This window comes from Diaporthe batatas, assembly GCF_019321695.1.
Source record: "Diaporthe batatas strain CRI 302-4 chromosome Unknown Contig00010, whole genome shotgun sequence".
In the NCBI taxonomy this organism is placed as follows: domain Eukaryota; kingdom Fungi; phylum Ascomycota; class Sordariomycetes; order Diaporthales; family Diaporthaceae; genus Diaporthe; species Diaporthe batatas.
In genome coordinates this window covers 1849062-1863194 of record NW_025408557.1, presented here as the reverse complement: position 1 = coordinate 1863194, position 14133 = coordinate 1849062, and the positions used below count along the sequence as shown (strand labels likewise).

At 57.6% G+C, this 14133-nt stretch overlaps 5 protein-coding genes across 5 annotated transcripts; 3 read left to right on the top strand and 2 right to left on the bottom strand.

Moving 5' to 3' along the window:
• Window positions 1-169: 169 nt before the first annotated feature.
• Window positions 170-2716, top strand: KVR01_008450 (TFIIH/NER complex ATPase/helicase subunit SSL2; the record flags this gene model as incomplete). Its single annotated transcript, XM_044782995.1, has 1 exon — window positions 170-2716. The coding sequence occupies one exon, from the start codon at window positions 170-172 to the stop codon at window positions 2714-2716; it is 2547 nt and encodes an 848-aa protein (XP_044642217.1).
• A 2588-nt stretch (window positions 2717-5304) lies between these two features.
• Window positions 5305-8134, top strand: KVR01_008859 (uncharacterized protein; the record flags this gene model as incomplete). Its single annotated transcript, XM_044786346.1, has 3 exons — window positions 5305-5404; window positions 5461-7091; window positions 7154-8134. 3 exons carry the CDS (start codon window positions 5305-5307, stop codon window positions 8132-8134), a joined length of 2712 nt encoding a protein of 903 aa, XP_044642626.1.
• A 651-nt stretch (window positions 8135-8785) lies between these two features.
• Window positions 8786-9616, bottom strand: KVR01_008663 (uncharacterized protein; the record flags this gene model as incomplete). The annotated part of the gene is made up of 2 exons (XM_044785256.1): window positions 8786-9357; window positions 9469-9616. The coding sequence occupies 2 exons, from the start codon at window positions 9614-9616 to the stop codon at window positions 8786-8788; spliced, it is 720 nt and encodes a 239-aa protein (XP_044642430.1).
• Window positions 9617-9854: 238 nt separating this feature from the next.
• Window positions 9855-13417, bottom strand: KVR01_008521 (uncharacterized protein). The gene is made up of 2 exons (XM_044781326.1): window positions 12316-13417; window positions 9855-12238 (listed from the first exon to the last, which is right to left on the bottom strand). Exons 1-2 carry the CDS (start codon window positions 12428-12430, stop codon window positions 11241-11243), a joined length of 1113 nt encoding a protein of 370 aa, XP_044642288.1. The 5' UTR covers window positions 12431-13417; the 3' UTR covers window positions 9855-11240.
• KVR01_008777 (uncharacterized protein) lies at window positions 9954-11183 on the top strand (the record flags this gene model as incomplete). The annotated part of the gene is made up of 1 exon (XM_044781868.1): window positions 9954-11183. One exon carries the CDS (start codon window positions 9954-9956, stop codon window positions 11181-11183), a length of 1230 nt encoding a protein of 409 aa, XP_044642544.1.
• Window positions 13418-14133: the final 716 nt, after the last annotated feature.

The following is a 14133-nucleotide window of genomic DNA, read 5'->3' as shown; positions in this document are numbered from 1 at the left end:
CCCACGCTTTGAAACCCGTCCCCTACGTCTCGTCAACGGTGATCACGCCAGGCCCCCGGTGCAACGCAACACCTGCGCCGAGTTCTTGCCGAACCTTTGCACTCCGCGCCCTGCGATGACCCGTTCTCTTCGAGTGCTCAACATTTGAAAGCGCTCCCCCACGCCCACGATGGCCCCAAAGCGCAAGGCGATTCCCTCGGGCAAGGGCACGGTCAAGGCTGGCCGGTCCTCCAAGGTCTCAACCCCAGGACCTGCCACGCCTCGTAGCACGGGGAGCTCAGAACCAGAGCCGGAAATAGAAGAAGACGATGACGAGCTCGATGAGGGGATCCAGCGCAACGTAGACTACTTCGACCTCAACAATGAAGAGTACAAGTACCGCGAGCCGCCTGCCTTCGTCGACATGGCCTCCAAGTTCTTTGGCGCCCAGCACGAACGCGACTTCACTAGGATGAAGATGAAGCCCGATCACCAAAATAGGCCTGTGTGGATCCAAGGCGACTTCAAGGTCGTGCTTGAAAGCTTCCACCCACTCGCGCCACAGGCGCAAGACTTCCTCATCACGATCGCCGAACCCTTGTCGAGACCGACGTTTCTGCACGAGTATAAGCTCACTACACACAGCCTTTATGCCGCCGTCTCTGTTGGCCTGAACCCGAACGACATAGAAAACACCCTCGATCGTTTCTCAAAGACGCCAGTTCCCGACAACATCAAAAAGTTCATCAAGAACTGTGGTAGGGCTTATGGCAAGGTGAAGCTTGTGTTGCGGAACAACAAGTACTACGTTGAGACCACAGACGCCGAAGTCCTGCAGTTGCTTCTCAAGGACCCCATAATTGGTGGGCAGTGCCGAGTACACGGCGCTGAAGAAGTCACGACAAGTGCTCCCAAGATGTCAGGACTGGCCATTGCTGGGACCAAGGAAGCCGCCGGCGTGCGCGAGGCCGAGGGCTTGAACAACAACAAGGTCAATGCTGGTCAGGCTGGCCAAGGCCCGACGGCCCAGGACGTGTACACCGCACTGAACGATGATGACGACGAGGAAGATGCAGATGTAGTCCATGCGTTCCAGATCCAGGACGAGAAGGTCGGCGAGGTCGCCAAGCAGTGCCTGGAATTGCGCTATCCCGCTCTGGAGGAGTACGATTTCCGAAATGACAACGCCAACGCCAATCTGGAGATCGACTTGCAGCCGGCGACGCAGATTCGTCCGTACCAGGAGAAAAGCCTTAGCAAGATGTTCGGTAACGGTCGTGCGAAGAGTGGTATAATTGTGCTGCCCTGTGGGGCAGGCAAGACACTGGTTGGTATCACGGCTGCTTGCACGATCAAGAAGGGCATTATCGTCCTGGCCACTAGCAACATGTCTGTGATCCAGTGGAGGAATGAGTTCATCAAGTGGTCGAACATCAACCCTGATGATATTGCCATCTTCTCCTCGGACAACAAGGAAGTGTTCACCGGCAACACCGGCGTCATCGTCACGACCTACTCCATGGTGAGCAACTCGCGAGAGCGAGCTCACGAGTCAGCCAAGATGATGAAGTTCCTTCAAAGCCGTGAATGGGGCTTGATGCTCCTTGATGAAGTGCATGTCGTCCCTGCAAACATGTTCCGCAAAGTCACTGGTGCTATCAAGGCTCACTCCAAATTGGGTCTCACGGCGACACTGCTGCGAGAAGACAACAAGATCGAGGATTTGAACTTCCTGATTGGGCCCAAGTTGTACGAGGCCAACTGGATGGAGCTGTCACAGCAAGGTCATATCGCAAGAGTGCAGTGTGCCGAGGTTTGGTGTACCATGACGACGGAGTTTTACGATCAGTATCTCGCAGCACCTTCGCGCAAGAGATCGCTCTTCTACGTCATGAACCCTAGCAAGATTCAGGCGTGCCAGTATCTCATCAAGTACCACGAAGAGCGAGGCGACAAGATCATTGTCTTCTCGGACGACATCTACGCCCTGGAGTTTTATGCGAAGAGGTTGATGAAGCCGTATCTCCACGGCGGCACCAGCAACTCTGAGAGACAGACTATCTTGCAGCTGTTTCGAGACTCGCCTTCAACCAACACCATCTTCCTCTCCAAGATTGGTGATACGTCCCTCGATCTCCCAGAGGCGACATGCCTCATCCAGATTTCGGCACAGTACGGGTCCCGACGCCAGGAAGCTCAGCGCCTTGGCCGAATCCTGCGAGCCAAGCGACGAAACGACGAGGGCTTCAACGCCTTCTTCTACTCGCTTGTCTCCAAGGACACACAAGAGATGTATTTCTCGTCAAAGAGGCAGGCGTTCCTGGTCGACCAAGGCTATGCCTTCAAGGTGATCACACATCTGCACAACATCGAAAAGACGCCAGACCTAGCGTTCGCGACGGCGCAGGACCGGAAGGAGCTCTTGACCAAACTTCTGATCGACCTCGAGAAATCTGCGGCTGTCTACGACAGGGAGGAGAGCGGGCTGGCGGCGGAGGGCAACATGTTCTACGGACCGGACGGCAAGCCGCTCCGGCACACGGGCAAGAAGAAGAACTACGTCAGGAGGACGGCGGGCGCGCTGAGCGACCTGAGTGGTGGGCAGGACATGGCGTACGTTGAGCAGAACAAGAGCGCGAACAGGTCCATGACCAAGAAGAAGAAGGGCCCGCAAAGCGACTTCTTCAAGAAGATTGCGAGGGACAACGAGAGGCGGAGGAAGGCGGCGCAAGAGTGAGAGGCCATGGAGGCCTGCAGACCAGTGCGCCCTGTTCCGGGGCATATTCAAGCATGTGGCGTTTTGGATGGATTATGCACCGGTATAGAACCGGTGTGATTGTTTTTTGTAAGTTTACTGCGTCACAGGCGGCCGAAGCCTATTCACGGCGGCACATGGCGGCTTTGCAATGGGGATCCTAAATTGATACCTACTCAAATGCGAGGATTGATTCTTGGGAAGCGCGCTTGAAGAGAAATGTCGATCAGGGCTGTCTTCCCAAAGCACCTGCAGGCAGACTTGAACCATCATGGCATGGGCATCGCGCTGAGTGCCCGCTCACGGGCGAATGCAGCCGTCCGTCCATCCGCGCGCCCAGCGGTTCGGTATGTTTGCTGCCAGTGGAGCGGTTAGCTCGCCAGAACTTCCGCTGGCGAAGCATGTGGCTTCGATGGACCATGTTGACAGATGCTCTGCATCCATAGGCCGCTGATCGACAGTCGACGGCGAGAGGGCGTGTTGTCTTCCGGGTCGTTATCTGCGGTTGTTCTAGGGACATGAGATGTCACCTGCGGATGGCACCACTTTTATGATAGGTATTCTGCAGGGTGCCGGCCTGGCTCCCACACCCTCCCAAACTTATTTGCCCGAGTCTTGCTCGCGGCCCATTGCTTGGAGGGCCGCCCCAAGCCGCCCCAGGCAATGGCAGAATGGCTGTCCTTGAACTGGCCAGACTCTGGCAGCGGTATTTGATACATGGTGGCAGGGCGGCAGTGCGGGCATTAGCTTGGTTCGCGTGGCAAAGTCAAAAGCCCTGATTAGGCGGGACCGGGGAAATGCAGGAGTGCTGCCAGGCCGCCAGCCGCATAGGCCAAGTCCTGGTAGTGGGTCACGACACTGAGAGTCAATGTGTGGGCTTCGCTGTAGTCTCGGCCCCAGTTCATGGGTCTCCCTTGGAGCGGGCACAGTCGGTACTGTAGGTCGAACAGGGGGCAGCAGCAGGAGAACCGCTGGCTTGGTACGGGGCCCTGACAGGTTCGCTGGCAAGTCCGTCAGTACTGTGTAGTCAGTCAGTCAGTCAGTCAGTCATTCGGCAAGGTGGCAGCAACGGGTGGTCGAGTGATGAGTGAGTGAGGTTGAGTTTGTGTTGCCTTGCATGTATGGGTCATAGTCAGCGCAGTGCTGCTGTTGCAACCAACGATCGAACGAACGAACGAACAAACGAAGCTCTCGACGTGGCCCTGGCTCGGCTCACCGGGCGGTGTGTGGTTCGTGATGGGATTTTTTTTTCTCGCCCTCTTCTTATTTTAAGATTGACCGGTGGGAATCTGGTCCAGGACCACAAGTCAGAAGGTTCCATGCTGCGGTCTAGAGGTGCCTTAGTCGTTGTTCCCGGGAACGAGATTGAAAAAGGGGCCAGTGTCCTGATTCCAGACTCGGCCGGTTTATTTTCACACTGGCAATCTGCAACAATTTTTATGCTGTGCCGCAAAGCCAGTAGTTGTTCGTCTTGTCTTCAGCCCGGCCCAGCCCACTTGTTCCCTCACATCTGCTCCACAGCCTGCCCTGACGATTGACTCCGCGTGGCGACGACGGTCTGCGGACTGGGCCGAGCTGGCACTGACTGACGGTGGTGCTGGCGTTGGTCGCGGCAGGAGAAAAGGGAAGAGTCGCGACGAGTAGTGCCGTGCTATAATAATAACACACACAAACCAACCTTACCCTGATACGACCCTGCAATTGTCGCTGTCGTCATCCGACCATTTCTCTACCAACGCCCCGGGATCCTCGTCTCCTCACAACAATGCCTGCCATCGTCTCCTCGAGCCGCTAGACGCCCGCCACGGGGGGCCTGAAGCTGCTCGCTATCCAGCAGATCGAAACACACAAGCCACATCCTTATGCCCAACGTCATCCCGCCATCCGTCCAAGCCGGCCAGAGGAACAACAACCTCCAGCCCATCAGCCGACCGCGACTCCAGCGCAACCTCTCTGGCTGTCTGGCTTACAGGGCGAGCTAAATTAAGTAAGTCAGATCCAGCTTGGCGCCCGGTGGTATAGCAGTCACTGCCTGGCAACCTGGGTAGCGCCTGCTCCTTCCTCCAAGGGGCCTGCACCACTGCAGCCAGCCAGCGCCCCCAAACATTCAACTACTGCGCCTAGGCCGTGCGACCTTGGCCCAGACGTCTCATTGCGCCTTCCACCATCCCATGACAGTCTGCACTCGTCGACCAACCTAGCCTGTGCTGCACAGCGCATTTCTCGCTTCCCGGGCCACATCTCGCATACTCGCCATACCGTGTCACTCGACCGCCGCCAGCCTACTCACGCATCCCCGGGCCTCGTCTTATATTATCCTTTTCCTTCTCACCAGCTCAGGCTCCAGGGACTGGACTGCACCAGTGCGGATCCAAAAAAAAAAAAGAAGACATCTGCCAAGCCTCGCGACAATGATTCTTTGTACTCCGAGACCCCAGGGCAGCTATTCCGCAGTGTCCCGTCTCTGATTACATAGATATCACCTTTTTCATTTTTTTGCTCCCTCCTCCCGCAGGTCGCCGCGCCTTGCGGTTACTCGTCATCTGGTGGTCAAGTGGAGCCCGCCCATCATGGTTTCACCCGTCTTCAGCATATTCTGGGACCAGCTCAAATCCCTCAAGCCGTCCTTTGTCTCCAAGAAGCCCCATTTCAACTTCATTACTGTTCATTGTAAGTCACATCTCATGCCAAGACTGACCGCCTGTATAACTGACCTGGCTGTGCAGACTTCTGGGTCATAGGACTGTCCATTCTCGCATCCGTTGTCATCTATGGCACTGCCGCAGGGGAACTCGCATATATAGATGCGCTCTTCTTCGCCGTCGGCGCAAACACGCAGGCCGGCTTGAACCCCGTCGACGTGAACAAGCTGAACACATGCCAGCAGGTCATCATCACCCTGTGTTCCATGGCCTCGAGCCCCATCACCATCAACTCATTTGTTGTGTTCCTACGCCTTTTCTGGTTCGAGAAGAAGTTCCAGAATATTGTGAGGGAGGCGCGGAATCGCAGGACCACCATCTCAAAGTCAAAGTCCACAGCACAGCCAGAGCAGCAGACTCGGCCGCAAAATGGTGTTAATGGCCGCCACATTACCGTCATGCACAATGGCATTAGGACGAGGATGACGAATGATGGCATCGTCCTAGATAACACGTACAAGCCTTCGGATGGCAGCAGTTCGGGCGTCAGTCCTGACGAGACACCCCCAGGGCAGGGTTCCGGTCCAGCAGTGACCGACAGTCCCGGCCCGGGTATCCGGTTTGCAGGGACCGTCAAGAGAAGCGATGGCGTCGAGGACGACCAGCTCAAGTACCCACGGAAACGGACACAGGAGGAGCACATTGCTATCCTCGAACGCCAACGGAATAACAACAATGACGAGATCCTCCGGATACCCGGGCCAATGGATGTCGAGAGGGGACTACGTCCCAGCAGGATAGAGGAGGACTCCGACGAGCAAGACCCGCCCCTGTCGCCCGGGGCCCGGGTCAACAGCACGGGTGATGCGGACAGGTCAGCACGTCCCAAGGGAATAACAATCCAGGAGCCGGCTGCGAAGGAACCCAAGCACAACAGCACCATGGATGACATAAACGACGACGCGAGGGCTTTCATCAACGTGCTCACCCCATTCAGGCTCCGAAAGCCCCGTTTCTTCAGCAAGGACGATGATAAGCTCCATCATGACAGCGATGCCCCGTTCTCCAAGATAAAGAGACGCCAGACCCTCGACACGATCAGAAACGCCCTCACCAGGGACAAGGAACAGGACGAGGCGCCTTACCTGAGCTGGCAGCCTACCCTCGGCCGCAACTCGCAATTCCATGACCTGACCGAGGACCAGAGGGAGGAGCTGGGCGGCATCGAGTACAGATCCCTCAAGACCCTCTCATTGATACTTACCATGTACTTCTGGGGATTTTGGATCCTGGCGGTAATCTGCCTGACCCCTTGGATTATCAACTCATCTTATTATGGCTCAATCGTGGATAATGCCGGCCAGTCGAGGGCGTGGTGGGGCATCTTCACCGGCAGTTCTGCCTTCATGGATCTGGGCTTTACCTTGACCCCCGACAGCATGAATTCCTTCAACACAGCAGTCTTTCCGCTCTTGGTTATGAGTTTCTTCATCGTCATTGGGAACACGGGATTCCCTGTGATGCTCCGGTTCATAATTTGGGTCACGAACCTCTGGGTGCCTCGCCATTCCGGCCTGTGGGAAGAGCTCCGGTTCCTCTTGGACCATCCTCGTCGATGCTTTACTTTGCTGTTTCCCGCAGCGGCGACATGGTGGCTCTTTTGGCTATTGGTCATACTGAACGGGATCGACTTGATCTTTTTTATTATACTAGATGTGAGTACAGTTCCCGACACCCGAGCCCGTTGGTTGCGCATAACTAAATGATATCTTCGCAGCTCGGCAGCGGACCAATCGCAGAGCTGTCTCCTGGCATCAAAATCCTTGACGGCCTCTTCCAGGCAGCGTCGACGAGGACGGCCGGGTTCTCGTGTGTCAACCTCAGTTATTTGCACCCCGCCGTCCAGACATCCTATCTTATCATGATGTATATCTCTGTCTTTCCCATTGCCATCTCTGTCCGTCGCACCAACGTCTACGAGGAGAAATCACTCGGCATATACCAAGACACCACTGGCGAGGATGACGAGGGCACGCACGCCAATTCTTTCAGCTATGTCGGCGCCCATTTGCGGCGCCAACTCTCCTTCGACTTGTGGTTTATCTTCATTGGCTTCTTCATCCTGTCGATATCGGAGGGCAGTCGGCTGTCGAGCAATGACTTCTCCATGTTCGCTGTCCTCTTCGAGATAGTGAGCGCGTACGGCACCGTCGGCCTCAGCCTGGGGTACACCAACGTCAACGCCTCACTGTCGTCCCAGTTCACGGTCGTGGGCAAACTGGTCATCATTGCAATGCAGATCCGAGGCCGCCACCGTGGCTTGCCGTACGGCCTCGACCGCGCCGTCCTCCTCCCGAGCGAATCCCGGTTCCGTAACGAGGCCGAGGAGCCGCCGCTGACGGGCATGAGGACCCGGACGATGCCCAGAAGGGCCTCGGTCGTGTCAGTTGCGACAGATGGCAGAAGTCTCAACCGCGGGCGCACCAGGAGCATAGACAACCGGGTTGACCGTGTCAACTCCAACGTGATCTCTCAGCTTCTGCAGATAGGCCCCGCCATACCACACCATGACACGAGCCTCAGGAGGGTAACGTCGGACCCGACAGTGGATCACCCGGGAGCTACCCTCGGGCCGGCATTTGAGCCTTACATGAGCATGCCGCGCCGGTCAGAGACGTACTCAATGTCGAGGCGGTCAATAAACAACGCGACGCTGGCAAGGGACAGGGAAAGGGAAAGGGAAAGGGAAGAGGTCTAAAGACCGAGTACCTGCTGTTGTTTTCATACTCTACTTCTACTACCTGGGAGGCTTCCTCGCCTCCCCTACTCCACCTTTTGAAAAGGGATCTACCAAGAAGAGGGAACCCGCGAGGTTTGTTTCATGCATGGGAGGCGCACATATACAGCGATAGAAGACAAGAGGAAGAGAGGTACATACCTTGGTTTACGGTTCGGCGGTCGTCCTTTCTCACACTGGGATACTCTTGTACTACAACACGGGGCGTTTCTTTCCGGGGGTGGGGGCTGTTTTCGTCTCAGTGGTGCGGGAAAACAAGCAGGCATCTTTTTTGGCTTTTCATTGTACCATACATTTTGTACCGTCATCATTGCGCCTGTGCTTGTTGAGAAAGCACTCGTTCTAGCCAGATGGTAAAATACATGCATAAACTCGAAACGGCAAAAGCCTGGGTGAGTGGTCCGGGATTCGCCCACGCATATTGGTATAGGTGTTGGTTCGAGACCACCAGCAAACCATGAGGCTTGCTCACCCGAGTATTCGTGCACCAGATGTGAGCTAGCCCCGTGTCTATAGAACAAAATCCTCGCAAGGTGTGCATATGGAGGAGACGTGTGGGTTCCATCTCTGCCCTGCTCACGGCACCAAACAACGTCCCGTTGCCTCGCCGCTCTAAAACTCGACCCGCTTCTTCTGCTTCCTCTTGCCCTTGCCGGCAGCACTGGCAAAGACATTCCTGCTGCGCCGCCACTCGCGGACGTGGTGCTCGACGCTGCCCACGTCGTGCTTGGGCTGGCGCAGGTACGTGAGGCGCGCCCTCCGCATCCTCCTCGACCGCCTCTTGATGATCTCGATGCCCGTGACGTTGCGGCTGTAGATCTTGAAGGACATCTCGACGCCGGTCTTGGCCAGCTGGCCGCGCAGCAGCAGGCTGGACTCGATGCCCCGCCGCCGGACGCTCATCAGCACGCCGGCGAAGGGCTCGGCGGCCCGTTTCGTGGTCACTAGCAGGATGTCGCCTACGCGGGCGCTGTCCGGGTTCTCCTTGCTGAAGAGCCGCGTCCGGGCGCCCGAGGGGTCCATCTTGCGGATCTGGTAGGCGTGGTGGGCGTCGACCGGGTTCACCGGCGGGGGGCGCAGGTGCGGGTGTGTAAGCTTCAGCGAGGGGATCACGTTCGACTGGGAGGTGTAGACCGCGAAGCCGGTGCGCAGCTTGTCGGGGGTGTGCTTGTCCTGGATCGGGACTGTTTTCGCCCGGGTGGGAGGGACTGGTCAGTCTCTGCGGTGGTGTCATGGGTCGGGCCGACGCGCATGGGAGGAGGAAGAGGAGGAGGAGGAGGAGGAGGAGGACCTACAGAATGCCGGGGCGGCTGTCTTTGGTGCTGGGGGCATCTCTCGCGGCAGCTGGGCCTTGCTGAGGCGGAATGACCTGTTCTGTTGTCTCGAGTGCCGAAGCACCGTCTTCAGGCAGCCCAGGGGCCGCCGTATGGGTAATGAGTTCATGATGGGCCGGGGCGTGGGTTTATGACGGCGGCGAGGGCGGAGGGTGCCACATGTGCCGGTGGTGGACTATCAGTTGTCTTCCTCAAATTCTTGGGACTACGAAGTTCGCGCAGGGGTGTTGCGGGTAGCTAGCAATTGCCGGTGCTGATTGGACGGCTGCGGGCCCAAGAAGTGGGTTTTTTGGGGTGCTCAATGCTCACGTACCAAAGTGCCTGTGTAATTCTGCTGTGAATGGCTTGGCAGCTGCTTGGGTAACCTTTTTGACCTGTTGCGATCAGCAGGCCGCGGACACGCTTGCACCAAGCTGCACCGCGCTCCCACAACAACCACAGCAGCCATGTCCAACAACTCCATACGGCCTGCCTTCAGGGCGGGTCGGGCTGCCCTCGGGGCCTCGATACGAGCTGCACCGCCGTCGCAGCAGTCCAGATGCTTCTCGGCCTCGACACCACGGCCAGCCGGCAATGTCATCACCTTCTCCAAGACGTCCAACGCCGAGCTCGACAACCTTCTGCACGAGATGCAGCAGAAGATCATCCTCCCCAGTGTGCTGCCCCTCCACCAGAGGAAAAAGATCTTCCGCGAGCGCTACAAGGAGAAGCTGGAGCTGGAGCCCATCGAGATCGAGATCGACGGGAAGCGCATCAAGTTCCGGTACCTCGACTTCAGGAAAGGCGAGGTGCCCACCACGCGCAAGATCTTCTTCCAGGCCCTCGAGAACATGAAGACCAAGGAAGACTGGCAGAAGCTGCCCAAGCTGCTCGAGGCGCTGCACCACAACGCGCGCCGCAAGTTCGAGGTCTCGGACTGGCCCAAGATCGTGAGGAAGGCCGGCGCCAGCGGAAACCTGGGCCCCGTGATCGAGGCCGTCAAGAGGCCCGAGAGGACGGGCTTCAAGCTGGACATGTCGGAGAAGGTCCAGGAGATCATGAGCTGGATCGTGTGGGAGGCCGCCGAGGCCGGGTGGACCGTCTCGTCGCTGAACACGGCGCTCAAGTCGGCCGAGAGGGTACTGGAGGCCCTGAACGGGGAGGGCCACGAGCTGCACACCAAGGACAAGGAGCGCGCGGAGCTGATCGGCGGCCGGTTCCCCCTGAGGAGGGACCCGCAGGTCTTGGCCACGCCGCTGTTCCTCGCAGCCATGCTCGCGGTCAAGCACGGCAAGACCGAGTACGCCGACAAGATGCGCAGGTACGCGCAGGTCATCGTGGAACAGTGGCCGGAGGGCAAGGGCCTGCTGGATCTGCACCCTCACGAGGCATATGTGGACGTGGAGGGCATGCATTACATGATGGAGAAGAACAAGTTTACGATCGTGGCGTCACCAATCCTCAAGGGCTTCGACCTGGCGATCGAGGGACTGAGCAGCGACCTTGCGAGCCAGATCAAGCTGCGCAGGGACCCACTAGCCGTGGAGGTGGAGGATGCTCTTGGGGCGGAAAAGTCGCAGAACGGGCGAGGGAAGTACTTGTATGAGAAGTGCTTCCTCGAGCCCAGCAAGGCGCAGAAGAAGACCGGGGCCAAGGCACAGGCTAAGGAAGAGGCAGAAGGCGCAACAGCGGCCTGATGATATGTACAGCTTGTGAATATTGTATCTATCAACCAACCAAGAGTCTCGGGCCTATCATGGCAAGACAATGTACTTCTCCAGATGCTTGGGGATGGACCCTATCAGCTTCTTCTCCGTCAGCCACTTCCTCGAGAACAAGCGGTCCTGGTATCTGTAGGCGCCATCGCACAGCATGGTGACGACGGTGTGGCCCTTGCCCAGCTTCTCTGCCGCCTTCTGGGCAGCCACGACGTTCAGGGTGGAGCTGGCACCCAGGTAGAGACCCTCCTCGTCCAGGCAGCGGTAGACCATCTCGATGGTCTCCTCGTCGGGGATGTGCAGGGAGTCGTCCACCAGGCCAATGTCGGGCTTCAGGTTGTCTGTGATGCGGCCCTGGCCGATGCCCTCGGTGATGCTGGAGCCGGTCCTCTCGACCAGCTTGCCGCCGGACTGGACGTAGGAGTGCAGCACGCTGCCCGGGGGGTCGGCGAGGAAGCACTTGACCCTGCCGCCGCTGACGTCCTTGAGGTAGCGGGTGACGCCGGCAAAGGTGCCGGCGGTGCCGGTGGCGCAGGTGAAGGCGTCGACCTTGCCCCCGGTCTGGGCCCAGATCTCGGGGCCGGTGGTCTCGATGTGGGCCTGGCGGTTGGCGGTGTTGTCGAACTGGTTGGTCCAGACGGCGTTGTCGAGGCGCTCGGCGTGGCGGCGGGCCTGGTGGTTGTAGTTGTCCGGGTTGTCGAAGGCGACGGCGGGGACGGGGTAGACCTCGGCGCCCAGCAGGCGCAGCAGGTCGATCTTGCCCTGGGACTGCGTGTTGGGCATGTAGATGACGAGGCGGTAGCCCAGCGACCGGCACACGTGCGCCAGGCCGATGCCCGTGTTGCCGGCGGTGCCCTCGACGACGGTGCCGCCGGGCCTGAGCAGGCCCTTGCGCTCGGCATCCCGCACCACGAACAGCGCCGCGCGGTCCTTGACCGACCCGCCTGGGTTCATGAACTCGGCCTTGCCGAGAACCTCGCACCCGGTCCGCTCCGAGATCTTGTTCAGGCGGATCAGCGGGGTGTTTCCGATGGCTGCCGAGGGTGTTAGTATCCGTGGTCCGTCACACAAGGCCGACGGGCTGGCTGCCTGTGGTGAGAAGCGCGCGTACCTCCAGTCAGGCCCTTGGCGATGCCTTGAGCGCTCGCGATGCCCATCTTGGGCGTCGAGGCCTCGGCCATGCGCAGGGCGCTGGTCGCAAAGGACCGAACACTTTGCCGTATCATCCTGGCGGTGTGGTTCTGGAGGGCTGGGTTCCAATTGCCTGTTGTTCGAGCGAGGAAGAAGCTGTCGCCGCGAGGCCGAAAAGATTCCCTGACAAAGCACACTGCTTGGCCCTCGCAACCGTAGCGGGGCCGATCACGGCACCGGCCGCACCAAAGTTACGGGCCCATGCAGCCGAGCGCGTCAACCGAAACCCTGGATCAAGTGCTTAACTAAGTACCTAGGTACCTAGGTACCTAGGCAGGAATGAACTTTGAACTTTGAACTTGGACAATTCAAATGCAGAAGCTGGCACTTCACTAAAATTATATTCACCCTCCCGTCATCATCGCTCCTTTTCTATACCCGCGGTCCTCTAGACCATCACACCATCATGACAGCAACAACTATCAACACACTCACATGCGATAAAATTAAAAAAGGAAGAAAGAAAAAAACAACATTTTTCAAGTTGTGCAGTAGTCATGCAAGCTTCATTTTCGAGAGAGATTTAAGTTTGTGTGCTTTGCTGTCCCCATTCGTATTCGCAGGTCGATCCTCTCCCCGATGGCACATGCATCTCGGCACGACGTAAATCTAAGGCGGCATTGACTCAGTTTGCGTGAACAAGTTGGGCTGTCTGCCCGTCCGAATATCAGTGCCGATGAAAAAATCTCCAGGCTGGCTTGTGCGGCTGAGTCTAATGGCTATGGTGTACTTCTCATGATCCTCTCATTTTTTCTGGACCTCCGAGTTTGACTGTCAGAAAACCGCTTGGTGAGATCATGCTTGCTTTCGCATGGGTTCTAAAGATTGATGGCATTTCCTACTGAATTCTAAACTGGAAGGGTGGAATATACTTGTGTGATGCTGGCGACTCTATTCCTGCATGTTTCTGGCTGCCCAGGTGGCTAATTACAAAGCGGTCCTCGCCTGAGCTTGACCATGTCTGTCTCTTAAATCCATGCAAGCCCCTCAAACCGGAACCGTGAGACGCATTTGGTGGTGATAGGGAAGGCACGACGCTCGTTCACATGTATATGTGCTTTACGGGTGGTTCAGCCATCTATTTGGGAAGGCGTTGCTCGCGAGACATCAGCTGTGCTACAGATGACTTGGGGTCACACACTTGCCATGGATTTGCGCCATCCATCATGAGACACGAACACGACCCATGAACCACAGGGTCGGCCATCAAGCCCAGCTCTCGATGAAGCCGTCGCACGGGGCCCAGGGCAGGGCTCGGCTGGGTCACCAGTCCGTGTTGCACAAGAAGCGCTTCTGGCAGCCAGCCGATCAGGGTGGCCCTCATCATGATCCAAACCATTCCGGTTTCTGCCTTCGCAACCTGGAGACAAGCCTTTCTCGGGCAATGCGCCTGCACCGTCGATACTCCTCATCCGAAGAGAGCGCGCCGCAGTCGAGACGCGTTCGCGTGGTGGACCCAACAGAGGTGAATCGCCAGCTTCTATATCCTTGAATATATCCATTGGCCCTTGTTGACGCGCTTCCTGGGCAGGATATACAGTTCCGGGAAGTGATCCTCCCAAGATCTGAGTCCTACGACGGCAGCACCGAACAAACTGGTGAGCCTTTGATCTCTGACGCTGCCCTTGCTTTTTACAAGGTTGGCACTCGAACTGATTGGTGGCCATATTAGCCACATTGCCCAGAGTATCGACGAATGAATCGTTTGCGTCAAGGAGCAGTGAGGCCAGCGTGTGGA

What these genes read in the sequence shown, in the direction of transcription:
- KVR01_008521 (XM_044781326.1), bottom strand. Translation starts at nt 12,430, where the DNA reads ATGATACGGCAAAGTGTTCGGTCCTTTGCGACCAGCGCCCTGCGCATG. An exon ending in CGCCAAGGGCCTGACTGGAG is followed by an intron (nt 12,239 to 12,315) that starts GTACGCGCGCTT and finishes CACCCTCGGCAG; the next exon opens with CCATCGGAAACACCCCGCTG.